This window comes from Pinus tabuliformis, chromosome Q (assembly GCF_031772625.1).
Source record: "Pinus tabuliformis cultivar Carrire ecotype Pingquan chromosome Q, CPIR1, whole genome shotgun sequence".
Classification (NCBI taxonomy): Eukaryota; Viridiplantae; Streptophyta; class Pinopsida; order Pinales; family Pinaceae; genus Pinus; species Pinus tabuliformis.
In genome coordinates this window covers 419,525,368-419,544,551 of record NC_142296.1, presented here as the reverse complement: position 1 = coordinate 419,544,551, position 19,184 = coordinate 419,525,368, and the positions used below count along the sequence as shown (strand labels likewise).

Sequence of the window (19,184 nt, the reverse complement as noted above, 5' to 3'; positions counted from 1 at the left end):
TGAGGGGACAACAAGTTGCTTGAAGAACTCCTCTTCACGATGTCATTTATTATTTTCGTTGTCTAGGAGTCTTTATGTTTGGGACTTCTACATAGGGCACCGACCATCCATCACTTTCATACATGAGTTAACCATGTCATCATCAGAAAGTGATCCATCAGTCCATACATGGCCTTCCTTCATGCCATGCTGCTTTCTCCATGCCACGTTTACTTAAGGATCTATCATCCTACTACATGTGCATTGGTGGTGGAAGACATCCATAGATCTTCCCTTGGTAGCCCTGCATAAACCCATCCAGATATTTGTAACAATAAAGGAATGAACATTAAAACATTACCTTTGTGATGGTCTTTCATCATGACATCTTCTAGTTTGCATCAGCATCTTGCATACATATCAACATATCTCCCAAAGATATATATATTGTCAAGGGTCTCTTTCTTTTTCAGACTTCATCAGAGTCTTCAAATCTTCCATGGAGATATCCTAGTCAAATCTTCATGGTCTTTCGGATGTTGATTGTCTTTACCATGGTTGCATATTCCACGATTTCTTCCTTCCTTTCTTCACACATTTCATTCCCAAGAGCTTCCAATCAGAGTTCCTCAATTGTAGTCAACCACTTCCTATTTCATATGAGGACATATCATGTTGATTTCATCTAGTGAATGTGTGACCCGTGCATTCTTGCATCCCTTTGAGGGAGGACATCCTTTGTTTTGATCATGCTCTTAAGATAGAGCATTGGTCCATGTTACCTGCAACCATATGACATGACTCTTCAATATAGACTATAAGCATATATATCCTGCAATAGCTTCCTTGATTGAAAGAGCTTCAATCCCTTGATTTGTTTCTCTTTTATGTCATGATACCATCATCCCATGAAATCCACAAGTTTGGAATTCTTGATGAAACACTTGCTTCCCCTCAATAATCGGTGAACCTTTCAACGAAGATTCCATTAGAGAATCTTGAGGATCTAAAGTATCCCATCAGCAGATGTTTCCTTTGACAGATGTATGATGAACCTTGTACTAGATGACCTTGCCACTTGTGTTTTCAATCAGACTCCCAAGAGCTATATCCCTTTGAGGGAGGACATCCTTTGTTTTGATCATGCTCTTAAGATAGAGCATTGGTCCATGCTACCTGCAACCATATGACATGACTCTTCAATATAGACTATAAGCATATATATCCTGCAACAACTTCCTTGATTGACAGAGCTTCAATCCCTTGATTTGTTTCTCTTTTATGTCATGATACCATCATCCCATGAAATCCACAAGTTTGGAATTCTTGATGAAACACTTGCTTCCCTTCAATAATAGGTGAACCTTTCAATGAAGATTCCATTAGAGAATCTTGAGGATCTAAAGTATCCCATCAGCAGATGTTTCCTTTGACAGATGTATGATGAACCTTGCACTAGATGACCTTGCCACTTGTGTTTTCCATGAGACTCCCAAGAGCTATATCCTTGACTTCCATAGATTCTAACCATCTTTCATGCTTCTCTATGATGATTTCCCGAGCTCTTGCTTTCAATGCTTCTATGATGCCTTGATGCATCCCATTATTTTACTTAGTGAATCATGGTAGCCATATCTTACAACAAAAGACTTAGGAACTTGAAAAGAACTTATGTGAGGAAGACTATCTCAATAGTGGAGATCTCTTACTTCCTCTTTCTTGGACTTCTTCTTTTCATCTTCCTCCACTTCTTCGGTGATGTGGGCTTCTTCTCTTCTTCTTTTGTTATTGTCCTTTTTGAGCTTAAGACAGTCTCTTTTGTAGTGTCCATATTCTTGACACGCATAGCATTGGATTTTGGCCATGTTCTTTTTCTTTTTTCTGAGGACTAAACTTTCCAACTTGTCCCTTTCTTCTTGTCATTGCAGCATAAGCTTGATTTTGCTCACCTGTTCCCACATCAAATTTGGCCTTTAGTCTAGATTCTTCAATCTTGCATAGTGACCATAGATCCTAGAATGGAGTAGCTTCTTTCTTCCCATAAATACTTGAAGTAAGGTTACCCACTCCTCAGGTAATGCATTTAATGCTACTGTAGTCATTTCACTTTCAGACATGACTTCTTTGAGTTCTGTAGATGATCTCGGATCTCAAATATCCTCATAAAGTATGAGGCTATTCCATCTTCCTTAGACATCTTCAGCTTGTAGAGTTCTTGCCTTAATGATATGACTTCTCCAGCAGTGCTTATGGAATACAACTCTACCAGTTTGTCATAGATTTCTTTTGAAGTTGCAAGTTTAGATACATATGGGATGAGGGGATCCTTGATGGATTCTATGAGAATCCTTTGAGCCCTAACTTCCCCTTTCATATATTTGGCAAGAGCTTGAGCATCTTCCTCTCTTGGTTTTGTGATAGATCCTTTGACATGATCCATGACCTCATTTTCAATGAGATTTAGATCTGTCCTTTTCTTCCATGCAAGATAGTTTGAAGCCCCAACCAATTTGTTGCTCTCCTTGCAAAAAGACATTTTGACAGATTCAGATAAGGTCATATACTTACTTGATAGGATGCTCCTTTCTCCTTGCTGCTTCCTTGATGTTGATGATGATATAGAGAATAGAAAACTTCTCTTTGTTGAAGATAGTTTTCTTCAATAATGATCCTTGATCTCACAGAGAGGGAGATCCCTTTTGATGGTGAAGTCTTGTTGATGAAGATCAGTGATGACTTCTTGGTGATGTCTTTAATGGTAAGGAACTTGTTTCAACGAGAGAGAGTCTTGATGACACCACCTTTTGATCTAGCTTCCTTTGGATGAATAGTCTTTAAAACACTTTAACTTGATTTGTAGATCTCTTCAATTTGAGTAGATGTAGGATTTTGGCCTTCTTGTCTTGATGATGATCCCAATACTTCTTTGTAGACTTCTTTGATCTAGGGTTATGATGCTTCCTTTGACTTCAAGATGATCTTCGCTTTGATGCCTTCCTTGAAATTTGATCCTTGTGTGTCTCTTGATAAGATGCCCTTCCTTGATTTAGTTACCTTAGCTCTAATACCATGTTGAAAAATCTAGGGCAATGATATTAGATGATTTCTCTTCTATTAGTAATTGCTTGTGAGTGCTTTTACTTCTTTAGATTAGGATCTTCTTTTACTTAGGTTATTAGAGTTTTGCTTCATCAAACAGCTACCAATGCATAAACCATAAAGAGACGAGACAAAATATAGCCTGTCAGCCAGGGCTAAAACCTCTCACTGTTTGAGATGAAAACCCGCACAAAGTCTTCTTATAGAGGATTCCAACTAACGAATACCAAGACCAAGACCCTTGACCTATTTTCCCTTCCAAGACCAAGACACAAAACCTCCTTGATAAGATTCTTCTTGCTTTTCTTCCTCTTTCTTGGCTACCCTTTAGAATTCGGTTTCCTCTTCACTGCTTCAGAACTATTCCTTATTTTGGCTTCCTTGAGGACCTTAGAGGATTGTATTGTTGTCCTTATTGTTGCCCTTACCTTCTTACCCTTGCACTACTTTGTTGCCCCTGCACTACTTACTGTACTGCTACCTTACCTCGTACGATATTGTTGCTTCACCTCGCACTACATTGTTGCCTTATCTCGCACTGTATTGTTGCCTTATGCTCTAGAGTACGCACTTCTACTTCAGTACTTACCTCGCATTGCACCCTTACTGCAGTCTTATCTTTGCACTGTAATCATGTCCGAATTGCAGACCCCTTAAACTCTTGTCCGAAAATCTGTCTCTAACTGAAATGCGGATGGCTCTATTTATAGTGGTTTGCCACTGAAATAAGCCAACCTAAAGAAGGTAAGTCGACATGACTGTTATGAGGAGATAATTAATTTCTTTTGAAGTTGACTTGCATGAGGAGACTTTGCTTGGTCTTGGAGGGTTGTTTACACTTATCTAATGACTCATACAAATTATAACATGCCCAAGAAGGGTCATTCAATCATGACATAGACTCAATTAGACTTTATGACTATATGACTCAATCCTAAAGGCTCACAATGGGAGCCATCACTAAAAATAAAAATTCCTTGCTCATGAAACCCATGAGACACTCATTACAACAATAATTTTCAATTACATAAAATCACAATTACACGTCATTATGAAGACCAAACCTAGTTACTTTTCAACAGACCAAAGGGGGAATTTTCAGTAATTTTGATGCAATGATCCCAATGAAGTCACTATCCAAGGGAAACCAAGGGCAAGAATTGATCTCGGAGCTAAGGCTTGAAATATCTCAAGATCCCACCGTCAGAATTGCTTCAAATTTGGAGGGCCTCTAAAAGACACTACAGCATAGTAGAGGGCAAGAAATCGAATTTTTTGAATGGATGAATCGTGAGAAAATTGATGCCCTAGGTCACCTATGGCGGCTAGACCTAGAAAGAAAGAGGGAGAGGTGAGAAAAATATGTTTTTGAGTGATAACCAATGGAGAATCAGTGCCTAATCCTTTGGGAGAGATGGAGTCAAGGAGATTCTAACGCTTGGAATGGATTCACTTAGTCAAGGAGGCCTTTAGAACAACTTCACATGGCATTAGGGCATGAGAACAATTGCTTCAAGGTCTTTACACTTCGATTTGCAATATTTGATGACTTATCAAGATAAAATTTTGACAAAATATCTCTAGGAATATTCACTCATCCATACATGACCCTTGAGTCATGACATGATGCAATGCTATAAAAGATCAAGTTTCCACAATTTCGCATAAGGAAAAGCAGTAAATTTTAGCCTACTATAGCGAAAATCCCAGCAACATTCATGTGACATAAGAAAATAACAGGAATAGCATTAAAAGAGTACTTACATGTAAAAAAGAGTATATCCAATCATCATCATATGCCAATAATGAAGCTCCAAGACAAAAATGAAAGAGATCCAAACTCAAAATTCATCCATTCATCCAAAACTCGTCCTCCAAAGGAATAACGAAAATCTCTTGAGAGAGAACAACCCAATCCAAGTGATGATGATCAAAATGATTCATCTCACTTCTATTTATACACTATCTAATGAATTCAATTTAGCTAATTTGGCCTAATTTAGCCCCTAAAATAAAATAATGTGCATAATAAAAAAACTTTCGGTGAAAAGCCCACCAAATAGCTCAATAATTTAAAGATAAGCCTCTCAAGAAGATCAAATGATCAATAAAGTGAGTCATTGGGCCTTTACCTTATGAAGTCAAAGAGGCATCGTGATGTAGAAATGGACTCCAAACATAGTGAACAAGGGGTTGGGCCCTTGTTTTTCAAGTAAGAACCCATGGTGCTCCCAAGTGGATGTGGGGGCACAAGGACATCCTCATAGGTCTCCAAATGGATCAAATATGCCTATAGACCATATGGGCTAAAGTAATGACATAAGCCCTCCCTCTACAGCGGGGGGCACCCTGGAACATCTGCCAAGTGTATGGTGCAACTGTGCCACCAGTTGGGCATGGTGGACCAGGTGCATCATCCTCATCCAAAAGGTGGAACACAAGCAACCAATGAATGTTGTTGGCGATCCATGAAGTAATATCTGCTATGGTGGAGGACCATGACTCTCAACAATCACCCCACAAGTGCCAATGTGGTCCTTTAGAGAGTTGGGACCCTGCATAGAGAGACCAAGCCCCAAATGGAGACCCACCTGCAATCTTGCATAAGATCCAATGCGCCCCCTTTGCCCTCCAATACAACAAGTCACTAGAATCAAATATAAAGCTTACAAGTCATGGGATCAATGGGGCACTTCGTGGTGGCATGCCCTTCCATAGTGGGCTTTGGCATGTACAAGTGTCTCCAAGCTCAACAGGAAGTCAACCAAGGACCCTATTAGGTGGTTTCAACCTCTAAAGGGGTTGGCATGTCCATGGTACATCCTTTAAGTGGTAGGTGGCAAATGATATAATAATGGAATGGAGTGGAGTTCAGGGGAATCATCTAGACCACATGTCAAGGTGCAAGGATAGCTATAATAAGGGAATCCCACACTTGGGTATATGAGTGTAGGAGGGAGCAAATCATGGTACATGAGTTACCTCGACCTTCATTTTCCACCCTTCTTCATATGTCTTTTGCCTTTGATTGATTTTTCTTCATAACTGCTCAGGGCTCCAAGGGATGGAGTGCATGTTGTGTAATATGCAGTAGGGGATACCCCTTGAGGTGGGACAATTCATCGCCCACCAAGGGTTGGGACAATCATGGGTTCCTTAATGATGGAGGGGGATCATCTAGGGCCCATAGGAACTAGGGTGATGGCCATGGTTAAGGGGTAGAGCTCTCGTTTGGCTTTTGCCCACGTGCTAAATTTGTGTGTCCCGACTATCTTTTGCATTTTGTGGTACATTTCCTGTTGAGAGTGGCCAAATTATGCTTTTTTATTTTCTTTTTAGCTGCATCAACCTCCAAGGCAACGTTCCAAGCCCGACCCAAGGTGTGGACAAGGGGAGGGCGAGGTTAACCCTATGCGGACCCAGTGGACCCAGATGGGAAAAGAGATGAATGGGGCTCAAATGAGTGCAAAGGGAATAACGTAGGTGGTGTTGGGAAGCAGGACCACGCAACCAAAATCATAATTTCCCATGTAATGCCAGCCCTAAAGCTAATGGCCAGAATACAAACATAACCCACTCTTTCTACTGAATCCCCCCACCAATTCATGCCCAAAAGTCTCCATGACAAGTAAGGAAAACTACTCAACTATACCAATGAAAAGCCATACCTTTGGGGTCGGGAGGCCATCTTCAAACATACATTCATATCAGATGGGTGAGGGACCACATGGGTAGCTTAGGTGGCAGAAAAAATGGCACATCGAGCTATCTGGGGGTTGCAAGGGGCTACTGACTATCGATTGAGGACCATCTAGGAGAAAAAAATTATCCGATATAAACTACCCACAGGTGGTGGGTAACAGTGCTAACATTAATGTGGTAATGCTCTATCAAAGGCAACAACCTACCACACATTGTGAACTCACAAGTTTCAAGCACTCTGCCAAGTGGCATGAACCCATGTAAGATAAAGATGTTGTCAACTATCACACAATTTGAAGATGCGTGCAAGAGTCCACTAGTGCTGATTGAAAATGCACTAAGAAAACAACTCTATACTTGGAACAACAATAAGTTAAACTACGCAAAGCTAAAACTACACCCAACAAAGGCCTCAGTGCAATTCATTTTATTCTCTATGGATTTGAATCTACCACCAAAATTAGAGGCTTATTGTTCATAATCTAAGATTGAAAGCACCTCAAGCCTTCTTCTACGGTTACTGATATTTATTTCAAATTCTTCTATGGTTATCGCACCAAATCTTAAACCAATGTTGGCTAAAAGGATTCTACATTCTAATGTAGAGTTCAATTGCTACCTTATAGTTATTTCCTTAACCTGTGGTAGATTTATGATCCTGCAAGAACGGCTCAATCTCCTCCTCAACCCCATTCCCATACTAAACTCGTTGTTTACAAGGCTCAGTGTAACCTAGAGCATGTCATTCATCAATGGCATTCATGCTCCCTCCTCTATTATCATGATGACCATGACCAAGACCCATTAGTGAGCAAGTAGGCAATAATTAAAAACTAAGTGGTTGCATCCCCAATCATTTATGTCACATGCTTGTGGTCCAATATAGTGTTACAATGGCATATTGACCTTTAAAGTTTGTGCCTATAATGGATTCTCCAACACTTTAACAAGGCCAAATTTGTTATCGGATTGCTTAAGTCATGAAATTTGTTAGCAATTACGTTGAGTTCCATTGATAGCTATGACAACTAATGGGTAGAATCTAGTGGCCCTTTTCTTGCCCTAAAATAGTAATGTAATTATTTCATGTTCCTTACTGATAATGAAACATACTTTCAATTTTTTAAGATAGATTAGCATAGCCAAGTACATAGACACAATAACTGGGGAGAGAACACCTTAACAACTTCTATAAGCAAGGTAACAATTATAGTAGCCTAGTACTCAATGCTCGTCCATTAATCTTATAACAATTATTCTAATATGTATACAAAATTATGTTATTAGAAACAAACTGGTCACTAAACTGATAGACCCCTAAAACTAGAAATTGATTAGAACCAGACTGAAACTAAAAAAAGGGGAAAAAGGAAAAATAAATGACCAAAAAATACATAAAATATTCAAATTTTGATCAAAAATTATGTCTTCATGTGCATCCAAGAGAATTCAAACCATTATACAAAAATATGCAAAGTCTTCTCATGTATACAGAAAGTAAAGGTGCATATATCCAAAACAGCACCAAGTGCAATCCATATTACCAAAATACATAAACAAAGAGGCTTTGAATGGTCTTTGGAGTCCAAAAATAATTCATGCTACAACAAATAGCTACATATCATCAAAATCATTGCCATTAGGAATTCTCATAATCAATATCACCCTCTACCCCCCACTCTAGTCTCTAGCCTGTGTCTCTACCTCGAATCTTGATCCTCCAGGGACATCAATCAACACCCTCCAATTTTGATCAAACTCCCTAATCCAAGCATAACATAAGGCAAAGAAATCATAAAATAGCTAATCAATGATTTTGCTTGATTTAAGGGTACATTTTTACTAGGGTCATGACATGGGAGTTCAGCAATCAGAACCACCAACATTGAGGTACATAGCAGGCTTGGTTCTCTTGATTAAATGTTAGTTCTACACCATCATACATGCTAGAATCCAATGGAAATATTGCAATCATGCCAATCTTAAAATCTTGAAAACTGTAAAGTCCACTATATTCTAAATTGGATCTAAAATTCTACTTTCTCCACATGAAGTCCAATGAGGTTGGAACCACTCTCAAACATCCCAAAACAATTAATAGTAATGTTAAAATTTTAAGTAAAATGAAAGATAAAGAAGAATGTCAACTTTTAATTTCGGAGTACTTTTGTTGTCACATGTGCCTGTGTAAGGACTAGTATGGAATCAGTCAGTTTCGAATGAAACTGGCTGGTTTGGGTAATTAAGGTTGCCTCCATACAAAATCAACCAATTCCATCACAAAACCAATCGGTTCTATATAGAACCAGACATTTCTGGTTTAAAACCCAGTTTCGAACCAATGACTAATGTAAACTGATCAAACCAAACAGTTTTCACAAAATCAGTTCGGTTCTAAAAACACCGATACAAATCTACTAACATAGGCATAAATAAATAAAGAATACAATAAATATGATTTAACCACCATTACCACACATGGAACTGTTCAAGGTCGAAGCATACACAATTACATTAAGAAACAGGCAAAATTGGATTATTCTCACAGATTCATTGATGCCAATCATGAAAATTTCAAAAAGGTTTGAACGCTTGGGAGGTGCTAACATTATTGTGGTAATGCTCTATCAAAAGCAACAACCTACCACACATTGTCAACTCACAAGTTTCAACCACTCTGCCAAGTGGCATGAAACCATGTAAGATAAAGAAAATGTTGTCAACTATCACAAAATTGGAAGATGGGTGCAAGAGTCCACTAGTATTGATTGAAAATGCACTAAGAAAACAACTCTATAATTGGAACAACGATAAGTCAAACTACGAAAAGCTAAAACTACACTCAACAAAGGCCACAGTGCAATTCATTTTATTATCGAGGGATTTGAATCTACTGCCAAAATTAGAGGCTTATTGTTGATAATCTAAGATTGAAAGCACCTCAAGCCTTTTTCTACGATTACTGATATTTATTTCAAATTCTCCTATGGTTGTCTCACCAAATCTAAACCAATGTTGTCTAAAAGGATCCTACATTCTAATAGAGTTCAATTGCTACCTTATAGTTATTTCTTTGCCGTGTGGTAGATTTATGATCCTGCAAGAACGGCTCAATCTCCTCCTCAACTCCATTCCCATACCAAACTACTTGTTTACAAGGCTCAGTCTAACCTAGAGCATGTCATTCATCAACTGCATTCATGCTCCCTCCTCTACTATCATGATAACCATGACCAAGACCCATTAGTGAGCAAGTAGGCAATAATTGAAAACTAAGTGTTTCATCCCCAATCATTTATGTCACATGCTTGTGATCCAATACAGTGTTACAGTGGCATATTGGCCTTTAAAGTTTGTGCCTATAATGGATCCTCCAACACTTTAACAAGGCCAAATTTGTTATCGGATTGCTTAAGTCATGAAATTTGTTAGCAATTACATTAATTTCCATTGATAGCTATGACAATTAATGGCTAGAATCTAGTGGCGCTTTTCTTCCCCTAAAATAGTAATGTAATTATTCCATGTTCCTTACTAATAATGAAACATACTTTCAATTTTTTAAGATAGAATAGCATAGCCCAGTGTAGTAAATTGATTTTCCAAAGTGATTATGCTCTCAATGCAAAAGTGGGAAATACATTTTGGTGTAACGTGTGAAAATCTTACCACATCATCATGACTTAATCTTATAACATTGTTTGGCAATGACTAACTGCAATTTTTCCATTATATTTAGTGTAACGTGTGAAAATCTTACCACATCATCATGACTTAATCTTATAACATTGTTTGGCAATGACTAACTGCAATTTTGCCATTATATTTAGTGTAACGTGTGAAAATCTTACCACATCATCATGACTTAATCTTATAACATTGTTTGGCAATGACTAACTGCAAGATCAACATACTTAGCCCCACCTTATGATATCAAACAACATGCAAATCAGGCCCACAAACATTGACAGATACAAAGCAACGGGCAGCACAATCTAGGAACTAACAAATTGAATTCACCATCACATGTACTTAATTGCCTTACTGCGAAACAGAGGGTTATTTAAAACTATGGCCTATTTAATCATATCTAAGATAAAAATATTACCTGAAGTTATGAGGTATCCTTACCAACATAAAATAGGTGGAATTGTCAAAAAAAAACAGAAAACATGTGCCATTCTAGTTATATTTAGAGCATTTCAATTAGGTTAAAAAATCAAAATGAGTCATGCATTGGCCATTTGCATGCAGCTGCAAAAATGTTTTTCATCAATGCAAAAAACAAGTAAGCTTTGAATCTTCATTTTTTTCAGTGAAAAAAGTAGCTCCCAAGGTACTTTGAGAAACTCATTCCCATTTACTGGGATTTGAATATTTTAACTATCCAAACTATTATGGTATAAGTTAATTTGAGATATCAATCTGTGTGAAATGTTTGTTTTTTATTATTTCAGTCATTCTCATTAACTTGCATTTTTGTAAGAACCTCTATTCTTTGTTGTAATATTAAAAATTAATATCCTATAAAATAGGGATGGCTTACCAATAAGGGGGTTCACTAAATGTTAGACCATTGGCCATGGTTCCATTCTCATTGTGGTCTGCGCCACAAATATGTCACAGGATTTGTCAAGCCAGATACAAATCCTGGGCTATTTTGGCAGAAAAAATACCCTCATTCTCAGCCTAAGTCACATGGTTCAGGTTCAAGTTCCGGTTCGGCAATGATTAGGTTCGATTCAAGTTCAAATTTTTTGATGAGGTTTGCCATTGGGTTTGTCTATATACATTTTCTATATATATATGAAGTTTAAAATGAAATATAGGATAAAATAGTAAGACATCAACATTAATAAAGATAAAAAAATTGCTATCAAGAACATGGGAATTGCAAGGATAAATTACAAGCTTGAGTTGTGACATGAGGTTATGAGTTCTAACTTCTGATCTATAAACTTGGTCAATGGCTATGAGGTTCGACAAGGTTCGCCGAACCTCAAAAAAATTTGAAACTTCACCAAAATTCGACCTCAAGGTTGAAGTTCGACGAACCTTGTGAAATAGTTCTCAGCATCTAAGCCAAAGTAATGTTATATAGGATTTTGCCTTAGTGATCATGTTTGGCATAGTGCTGTTATGTATTGCATGTAAAGTTGACTCTTTCGTGGTCTGAGGGCTCAAACAGTTAAATGGTTCATTATAAGGTTAGTTGAATGATTGTAAGCCAGCCTTGATGGCCGCACTAGGGTTTGAGCTAGAGATTAACTGTGTCCTATTTATAGAGGTGAGTTTAAGAAACAAAAGGTTGGAAGAAATTGTCGACGCAATATCAATCTCTTGAATGCCTCGTGGACTGTCTTAAATTGTCTGCAGGACAGTGGGCAATGATAGACGGATTGTGGACTGGGACATGTGACTGAGTGGACGGGTTACATTGTCAAGCTATGTAACAGACAGAATTGATAGTGTAGAGAATGGGTTTAGAGTGCATTTCCCTTCCGGTGCCCAAGTTTCCCACTATAAAACTCTGTCTTGCATTTGATGGGTATGTGTCGTGTTTATGCTTCTGCTATATTCTTGTTATTTATTTTCCAATTCTCTCCAATTTTAAGGTCACAACCAAGCCAGACACTAAATTGGTGGATGAGACCCCTTGTTTCTGGGGCAAGGGACCACCTCCCCGGTGCATTTCATGGTATATGCTGTGCTTATGCTTCTGCTATATTGTCATTATTTCTTCTCAAATTCTCTCCAATTTTAAGGTCACAGCCAAGCCAGACACTAAATGGTGTATGAAACCCCTTGTTTGTGGGACAAGGGACCCACCAAGCCAGACACTAAATTGGTGGATGAGACCCCTTGTTTCTGGGGCAAGGGACCACCTCCCCGGTGCATTTCATGGGTACGTGTTGTGCTTATGCTTCTGCTATATTGTCATTATTTCTTCTCAAATTCTCTCCAATTTTAAGGTCACAGCCAAGCCAGACACTAAATGGTGTATGAAACCCCTTGTTTGTGGGACAAGGGACCCACCTCCATGGAGCGATTTGACTGCTAAGTCTACAATAGCACTATCCGCAGTCCATAGCACTATCCGCATGGACTGGGTTCATGATTAAGACAATGTTAACGAGCTTAGTTATAGTAGAGCATGTCTTAATTAACGAGCTTAGTTATAGTAGAGCATGTCTTAATTAACGAGCTTAGTTATAATAGAGCATGTCTTAATTAACGAACTTAGTTATAATAGAGCATGTACGCTTTGCTGTAGCTAGGGTTAAGACTTCAGACAGTTCTGTACTTTTCAAATGTTGGCACTAAGTGTCCTCGGCATTTAGTGTCCAACCGGAAATACACTCTTTCTAGTGCAGCCTCCCAGGTATCTTTCTTGAAGCATAAACAGGTATGACCTAAAACAGGGGAAAGGATTATCTTGTCAAACCAATGGCCCTGGGCCCTGCCTATTGAAGTAAGAGAAGAAATATATATATATATATAGATGAGAGAGAAAGAGAGAGTGTGAGAGACACAAATAAGAAAATTCATATATATATAAAATAATTAAAAAGATAAATGAAAATAAGAAAACGCATCAGATTCAGAAACTTTGAATAAAAAAATTAGTTTTTTTTTTTTCAGAACGTGAATAAAAAAATCATTTAAAAAGTGAACGAAAATAAGAAAACTCATAGGAATCAAAGATTTGCCTTTAACCTAGGGCTAATTTTCAAGTCGCCTATTTCACAATAATAATAATTGAACTTTCAGTTCTCCGAGCTGAAATGCGACAACAATCTATTTCTGTAAAGTTCCAGCATCACAAGAAACCAAAGCACGATGTATATTTTTTTTCCAATTATACAAATTGTTGTATTCATCGATTAGCCGATTATCACCAGAATCCCGAAACATTGAAAAAAGGAACTCACCCGGGTCGCATTGCTGGTAAAACTCCTCCACGTCTGTAAAAGGAAAACAACAATATCAATAATATTAATCAACTGAAAGAAAAGAAAAAAACAAAACAAATGGACGCTCCTCGCAAAACTTTATATGAGTTTAACAAGAAAATCTCCACGCTAAAATAAGCGTCGAACAGAAAATAATCAGCAGAATCTTTAAAAAACTCTCCCGGGTGACAAATCTGAGACATTCATAGAGAGATTTAACGTTAAATTACGTAGAGAAGGGCACCTAACTATACGCATTCGGATCTGCCGATAGAAGATGTTTATTTACCTGTTGTGAGGGCTTTTATCAATCCATTTCTGCGGCTCTTGAAGTCTTTAAATACTTCTTCCACCGTGCGCGGATTGTATGGCCCTGAACCGCCTTCCATAGACTCTTCTGTTGCTGCCGAGAGTTTGACGAAATTAAACTTGACTTGAACTAAATCAAGCCGAATTTAAACATCGAAGAGAAGGATGGATGGGTGAAAACCGGACCGGACAGGGCCTTCTGGATTATCAAACCGGGTCGGAGAGCTTCGATGGGATGGGTCTACGAATGCTTGTTGGTAGTTCCCAGACCCGACGGATATAATACCTGCCGAGACCCTAACGCTCACGGACTCGGTGCGGACTTGCCTGGAGGCGAACGCAGACGTCGTATAAGGAGGGAGAGGGGGAGGCGCTCCTCGAAACGTATTTCAGCAAATTCAAAGGCGGAGACAAGCGAGACGGGGGAGAATATCAGACCGTTCGGTCATATGGGGAACTGTGTAGAAGCGGAGGGGCTTGTGGTGTAGATTTGATGGTCCAAGTTCGAATCTTCTTGGGTAGAGGTAGCTAATATATACTTTCATCATTTTTCCCTTATCGTGGCTTATGAAGGGAGTGAGGTTTAACCATGTCAACATGCGTGGCTTATGAATGGGAGTGAAGTTTAACTATGTCAACAGGTGTCCTGGAGGTTTAGATTTATATAGGTGTAAGACATTTCGGGTTATGAGATTGTACTTTAACCGTGCGGGTAAATGTTCAGAAGGTCTAAATTTACACACGTCAAAATGATTTGAGTTATTATGTATTTATTAATTTATTAATTTTTGTCTACTAAATTTACTTTTTAATAAATTTGTTACGGTGAAACATAAATAATGATTATTTGATTTCTTTTAAATAAACTAAGAAAAAAAATTAAAATGGGCTACGTTTGCGTAGACACTTCATTAATAATCAAAAATAAATGAAGTATAGATAACCATTGATAACCATTATAAAACTGTTTGATTTGATTAATTAAAATGTAATTAAAATGGTGAGATTACGATTACAATTTTTATTATGGTATAGTATTTATTTAAAATATTGGTTAATATCGTTGAATTTAAGTTTTTGTGATCTATATCAAATTTATTGTAAAAAATATTTGTTTACATATTTCGAATCAATAAGTGTGGTTCATATTGATGAACTATATTTGTTGGTTCAAAACACATCGACAAATAAATTTTGGTGTGATTTTTGTCAAAAACACTTTTCAATAAAATTAATTAGCATTATTATTTATATTTTATATGTTTTTGTTAAAGATAAAATATATATTTTAAACATTAAATATTTAAAAAAGATTTAGATAATTTATTTTCATAAAAAATAATAATAATGATTAATTGATATTTTCAAATATTTTAAAAATTTTAATATGTTTTTTTATTTTTTAAAGTTTTATAGTAAATATTCTTGAAAACTAATTATCTAAATCAATTTAGAACATTATACATTAATGTTTAAGGGGAAATTTATTCATAGCTAAATGAAGTTTGGCTATACCAACAAATATTGTAGAAGTGAGGATTTTAAATGTGATAGATTTTAGAATATGAATTTCATTAAACATTAATAATGTGGAGTAAATATTTTGAAATTTTAAATTTATATATTTCTAAATAATTTTGAACTATTATGTTTTTATTAAATTTAAGTTTTAATATTTTTAATCAATTTACTGTTATTAATTTATAAATAATAATCACTTGAGTCTTTTGAAAATAATAAATTTATTGTTATTGGTTTATAAATAATAATTACTGGAGTCTTTTGAAAATAACTTGTGTGAAATTTTTAAAATTTTCAATGTTTAGAATACAAACTCTATCTGTAATCAAAAACAAATAAAATATACAAAATAACAACTTAAATATTTAAAGATAAATTATAAAAAATAAAAAATAAAAAAATGTTTTTAAAACATTTAATATTTAGAATGTTAACTTCTCCCTATAAACATTACATGTTTCAAACAAAATTATATAAAGAAGAAAGATTGTTGTTACATGTTTCAAACAAAATTATATAAAGAAGAAAGATTAAACAACAACAAATTATATGTATATAAATTGGAAGTGTAAATTTAAGAATTAATCATTCACTCAAAATATTGCAGGTTTCAAAAATATTTAATGATTATTATGTATGTTTTATTTGTCCTTGATCATGAGTGGTTTACCCAAAATCGTCATAAATAAATTAAAACATAAATAATAATTACAATCGATTGAGGTTTAATCATGTAAGTGTTTTTAATGTGTAGATTTATATATGTGTAGTAAATTTCAAGTTATATAATATTGTGAGATTATCCAATGATTGGCACAATGATATGTTATTTGGCATAATGGTATGTTATTCCTCAATCTTTTTTCAAATCTCACTCATGTTATTCCTCAACCTAGTTTCAAATCCCACTCCACCTTGTTTCAAATTCCTCACCCTTATAATAAATCTCAAGGAATAATTTCCCACCCTAGCAAACTCTCACCTCTTACTAAATCATAAATTCTCAGTATATTTAATATAAAAGAAAAATCTACATAAAATATTATAAATTCCCAACATTGTGAAAACTCTTTATTTTTATTTTAAATATATAATGTCTACCTTATAGTTGTTAAGCATAAAGTTAGAGACTTGCTTAAAACAAATTATTTGAATAATTTTATATTTTTTTCCATTTTAATGTATTAAGTTGTTTATTTGAAATATATAACGTCTACCCTTATAATTGTTAAAGTTGGGGACTCGCTTAAAACAAGTTATTTAAATAATTTTATATTTTTTTCCGTTCTAATGCATTAAGTTGTTAAAATTGGGAATTTGCTTAAAACAAGTTATTTAAATAATTTTATATTTTTCCCGTTTTAATGCATTTAGATAATTTGTGTTTTTAAAATTTATATTAAAAATATTAGTTTGTTATGCTCTTGTGTATTTTGAAATGTTTATTGTTTTAGCCGCAATTCACTCATCATCAATATAAATTGTTTATATACTTTTTGAAATATTTAATATTTAATTTACATGGTTTATATCTTTACCAAAAACATCAACATTACAAAATATAATATCCAAAAATTTAAATTTAAGTCATTTTCATTTTTTATATTTTTCGCTTTATAGGATATATATTATTTATAAATTTTATATTGGTTTATAATTTATTATTTTATATTGATGGTTAAATAAACATATCATGTGCTATTTAATATTTCTCGAGTGAATACTATATTTTTTTCTTTATAGTGACTATGTCGATGTGTTATTTATTATTTTTTTAATAGTAAAGTACTTTATTTTTCATGATAAAATGACATATCTATTATTATTCTTACATTAATTCTAAAGGGATTTTACTCGCAATGATTTATATTTATATTTTTAGTTTTTTATTATTAAAATATCTATTTAAAATATTAAATATTTTAATATATTTTAAAAATATAAATTTACATACGCATAATTAATTTTGAAATATTATTTTTTTATGGGTGCTATTATAGTTTTGTTAGATGTATTGGAGCGTTAAAATGAACACTTGGTTCATTCCCAAGAAGGCAGTGAATGTCGATACCTTGGTTTTTATGTTGCGGTGTGTATTAATTTGCAGGGTTATAGAGATAGGAGGTCATGGTTTAAGGTTGATTAATCGAGGAGTTGAGGATAATTCCTCGACCTCCATTGTTGGTCGCATATTGTTCTTTACATAAGTTTGGGAATGGCTTCTCTAGTGCACTATGTGTATTATGGTGTTTGAGAGTTGGACTAATGAATTATGTGTTGTGTGGGTTCTCTAGTTGATGTTCCTTATGGTAGATGGTGTGGATATTTTGGTTTTTGAGCAATTTGCAAGGGAATTTGTACATCTCCAATGGTGTTAGTTGTTGCTCAATTCGTTGGAACCCTTTCTGGTATATAGTGAGCCTCATTGGAGTCTAGTGAATTGTCTTTTGATTCATACAAGTTCACGTTAGAAATTGTGGTTTTTATTCTCTATTTTAGAGTTCTTTAGTCTGAGTTTCTGGTTAATTTCAAGGCTTTTTCGGAAATTCCAAGTTTGTATTATTTTATGTTGCCTTTTGAACTTATATGCTCATTGGGTCAGGTTAACTGGGTTACTTTGGACTCTTTCTTTTGTGTCTTTGGGCATCATTTTGTTGGTGTCTGAAGATTTTAGTGATAATTTTATTGGTAAACTCTTGAGTTAATTGTTAGTGGGTCTATTACTTGTAGTTCATATTGTGTGGTTTGCTCTAGCAATTTGGTCATTTTTGGTGTCCAAATTCTGTTACAGTTGTCTTCAATTTAGTTTGGGCAGTAAGAAGGTTGTATGGTTTTCATTTTGGGTTATGAGTCTGAATTGCGGTGAGCTAGATAATTTTTTGGGTTCTGGGCCTCTTGTATGGTCTTTGGGTCATGACCTTCTTATATTCAGGTTTGGTATTCAAGGGTTCCCAAATCATTCTTCATCCAGTTTCATTAATCGAGGTATGCCCAATCGTTGTCTTATTTGTCTATTTGCAGTAGTGCTCATGCCTCCGAGACAAAGGATGAGCAGTGGAAGACGAGACGACAACAACATTGGGCGGTAAACAGGTTCACCCTTTTGCCTATGATATTGTGGCTTCTGCTTTTGATGTTGCCCCACTGAAAGTAAGGAGGGAGATATTTGTCATAGAGAACAAGGAAGCAGGGAACCGTCCTTATTTCTTTGAATCAGAATTGGTGGGTGATTATGTTAAATGGCTACCAGCTCCTAGTAGATTCAAGAGAAGGAGGTTGGAGTTTATGAGTTCTTTGACCCGCAATCAACAGATGACAACTTTGTTATGTCTCATTTTCAAAGATAAACAGGTTGAAAATTACAATGTGTTTTCATCCTTATAAGATATTAAACGGATGCTTCGTAATATGAGATTTTGTCTGGATAATGTTGATTCTCATCTAGTAAAAGTGGAGGTCTTCTTTGTTAGTGGTTCTGCTTCTTGAGATCTTATTGATCCTTTAGCCGATGATGGTGTTTAAACTCCTGCTTTGATTTCTTCAAACCATGATTAGTACGGTGGTTTCAAATCTCTTTTATAGTGCCACTTGGTTCTTTGGATTCTGTGCAACACTTTGGAG

General features: G+C 35.6%; 1 protein-coding gene across 1 annotated transcript in view; it reads right to left on the bottom strand.

Moving 5' to 3' along the window:
- The window catches only part of LOC149219991 (PHD finger protein ALFIN-LIKE 3-like), a 166,255-nt gene extending 151,693 nt beyond the window's left edge, over nucleotides 1–14,562 (bottom strand). Inside the window, exons 1-2 of the mRNA XM_089384593.1 lie at nucleotides 14,023–14,562; nucleotides 13,713–13,745 (exon numbers count right to left, since the gene is read on the bottom strand). Coding sequence (XP_089240719.1) covers nucleotides 13,713–13,745; nucleotides 14,023–14,122 — 133 coding nt within the window. The 5' untranslated portion in view covers nucleotides 14,123–14,562. The remainder of the gene's footprint in view (nucleotides 1–13,712; nucleotides 13,746–14,022) is intronic.
- Between the last annotated feature and the right edge of the window lie 4,622 nt (nucleotides 14,563–19,184).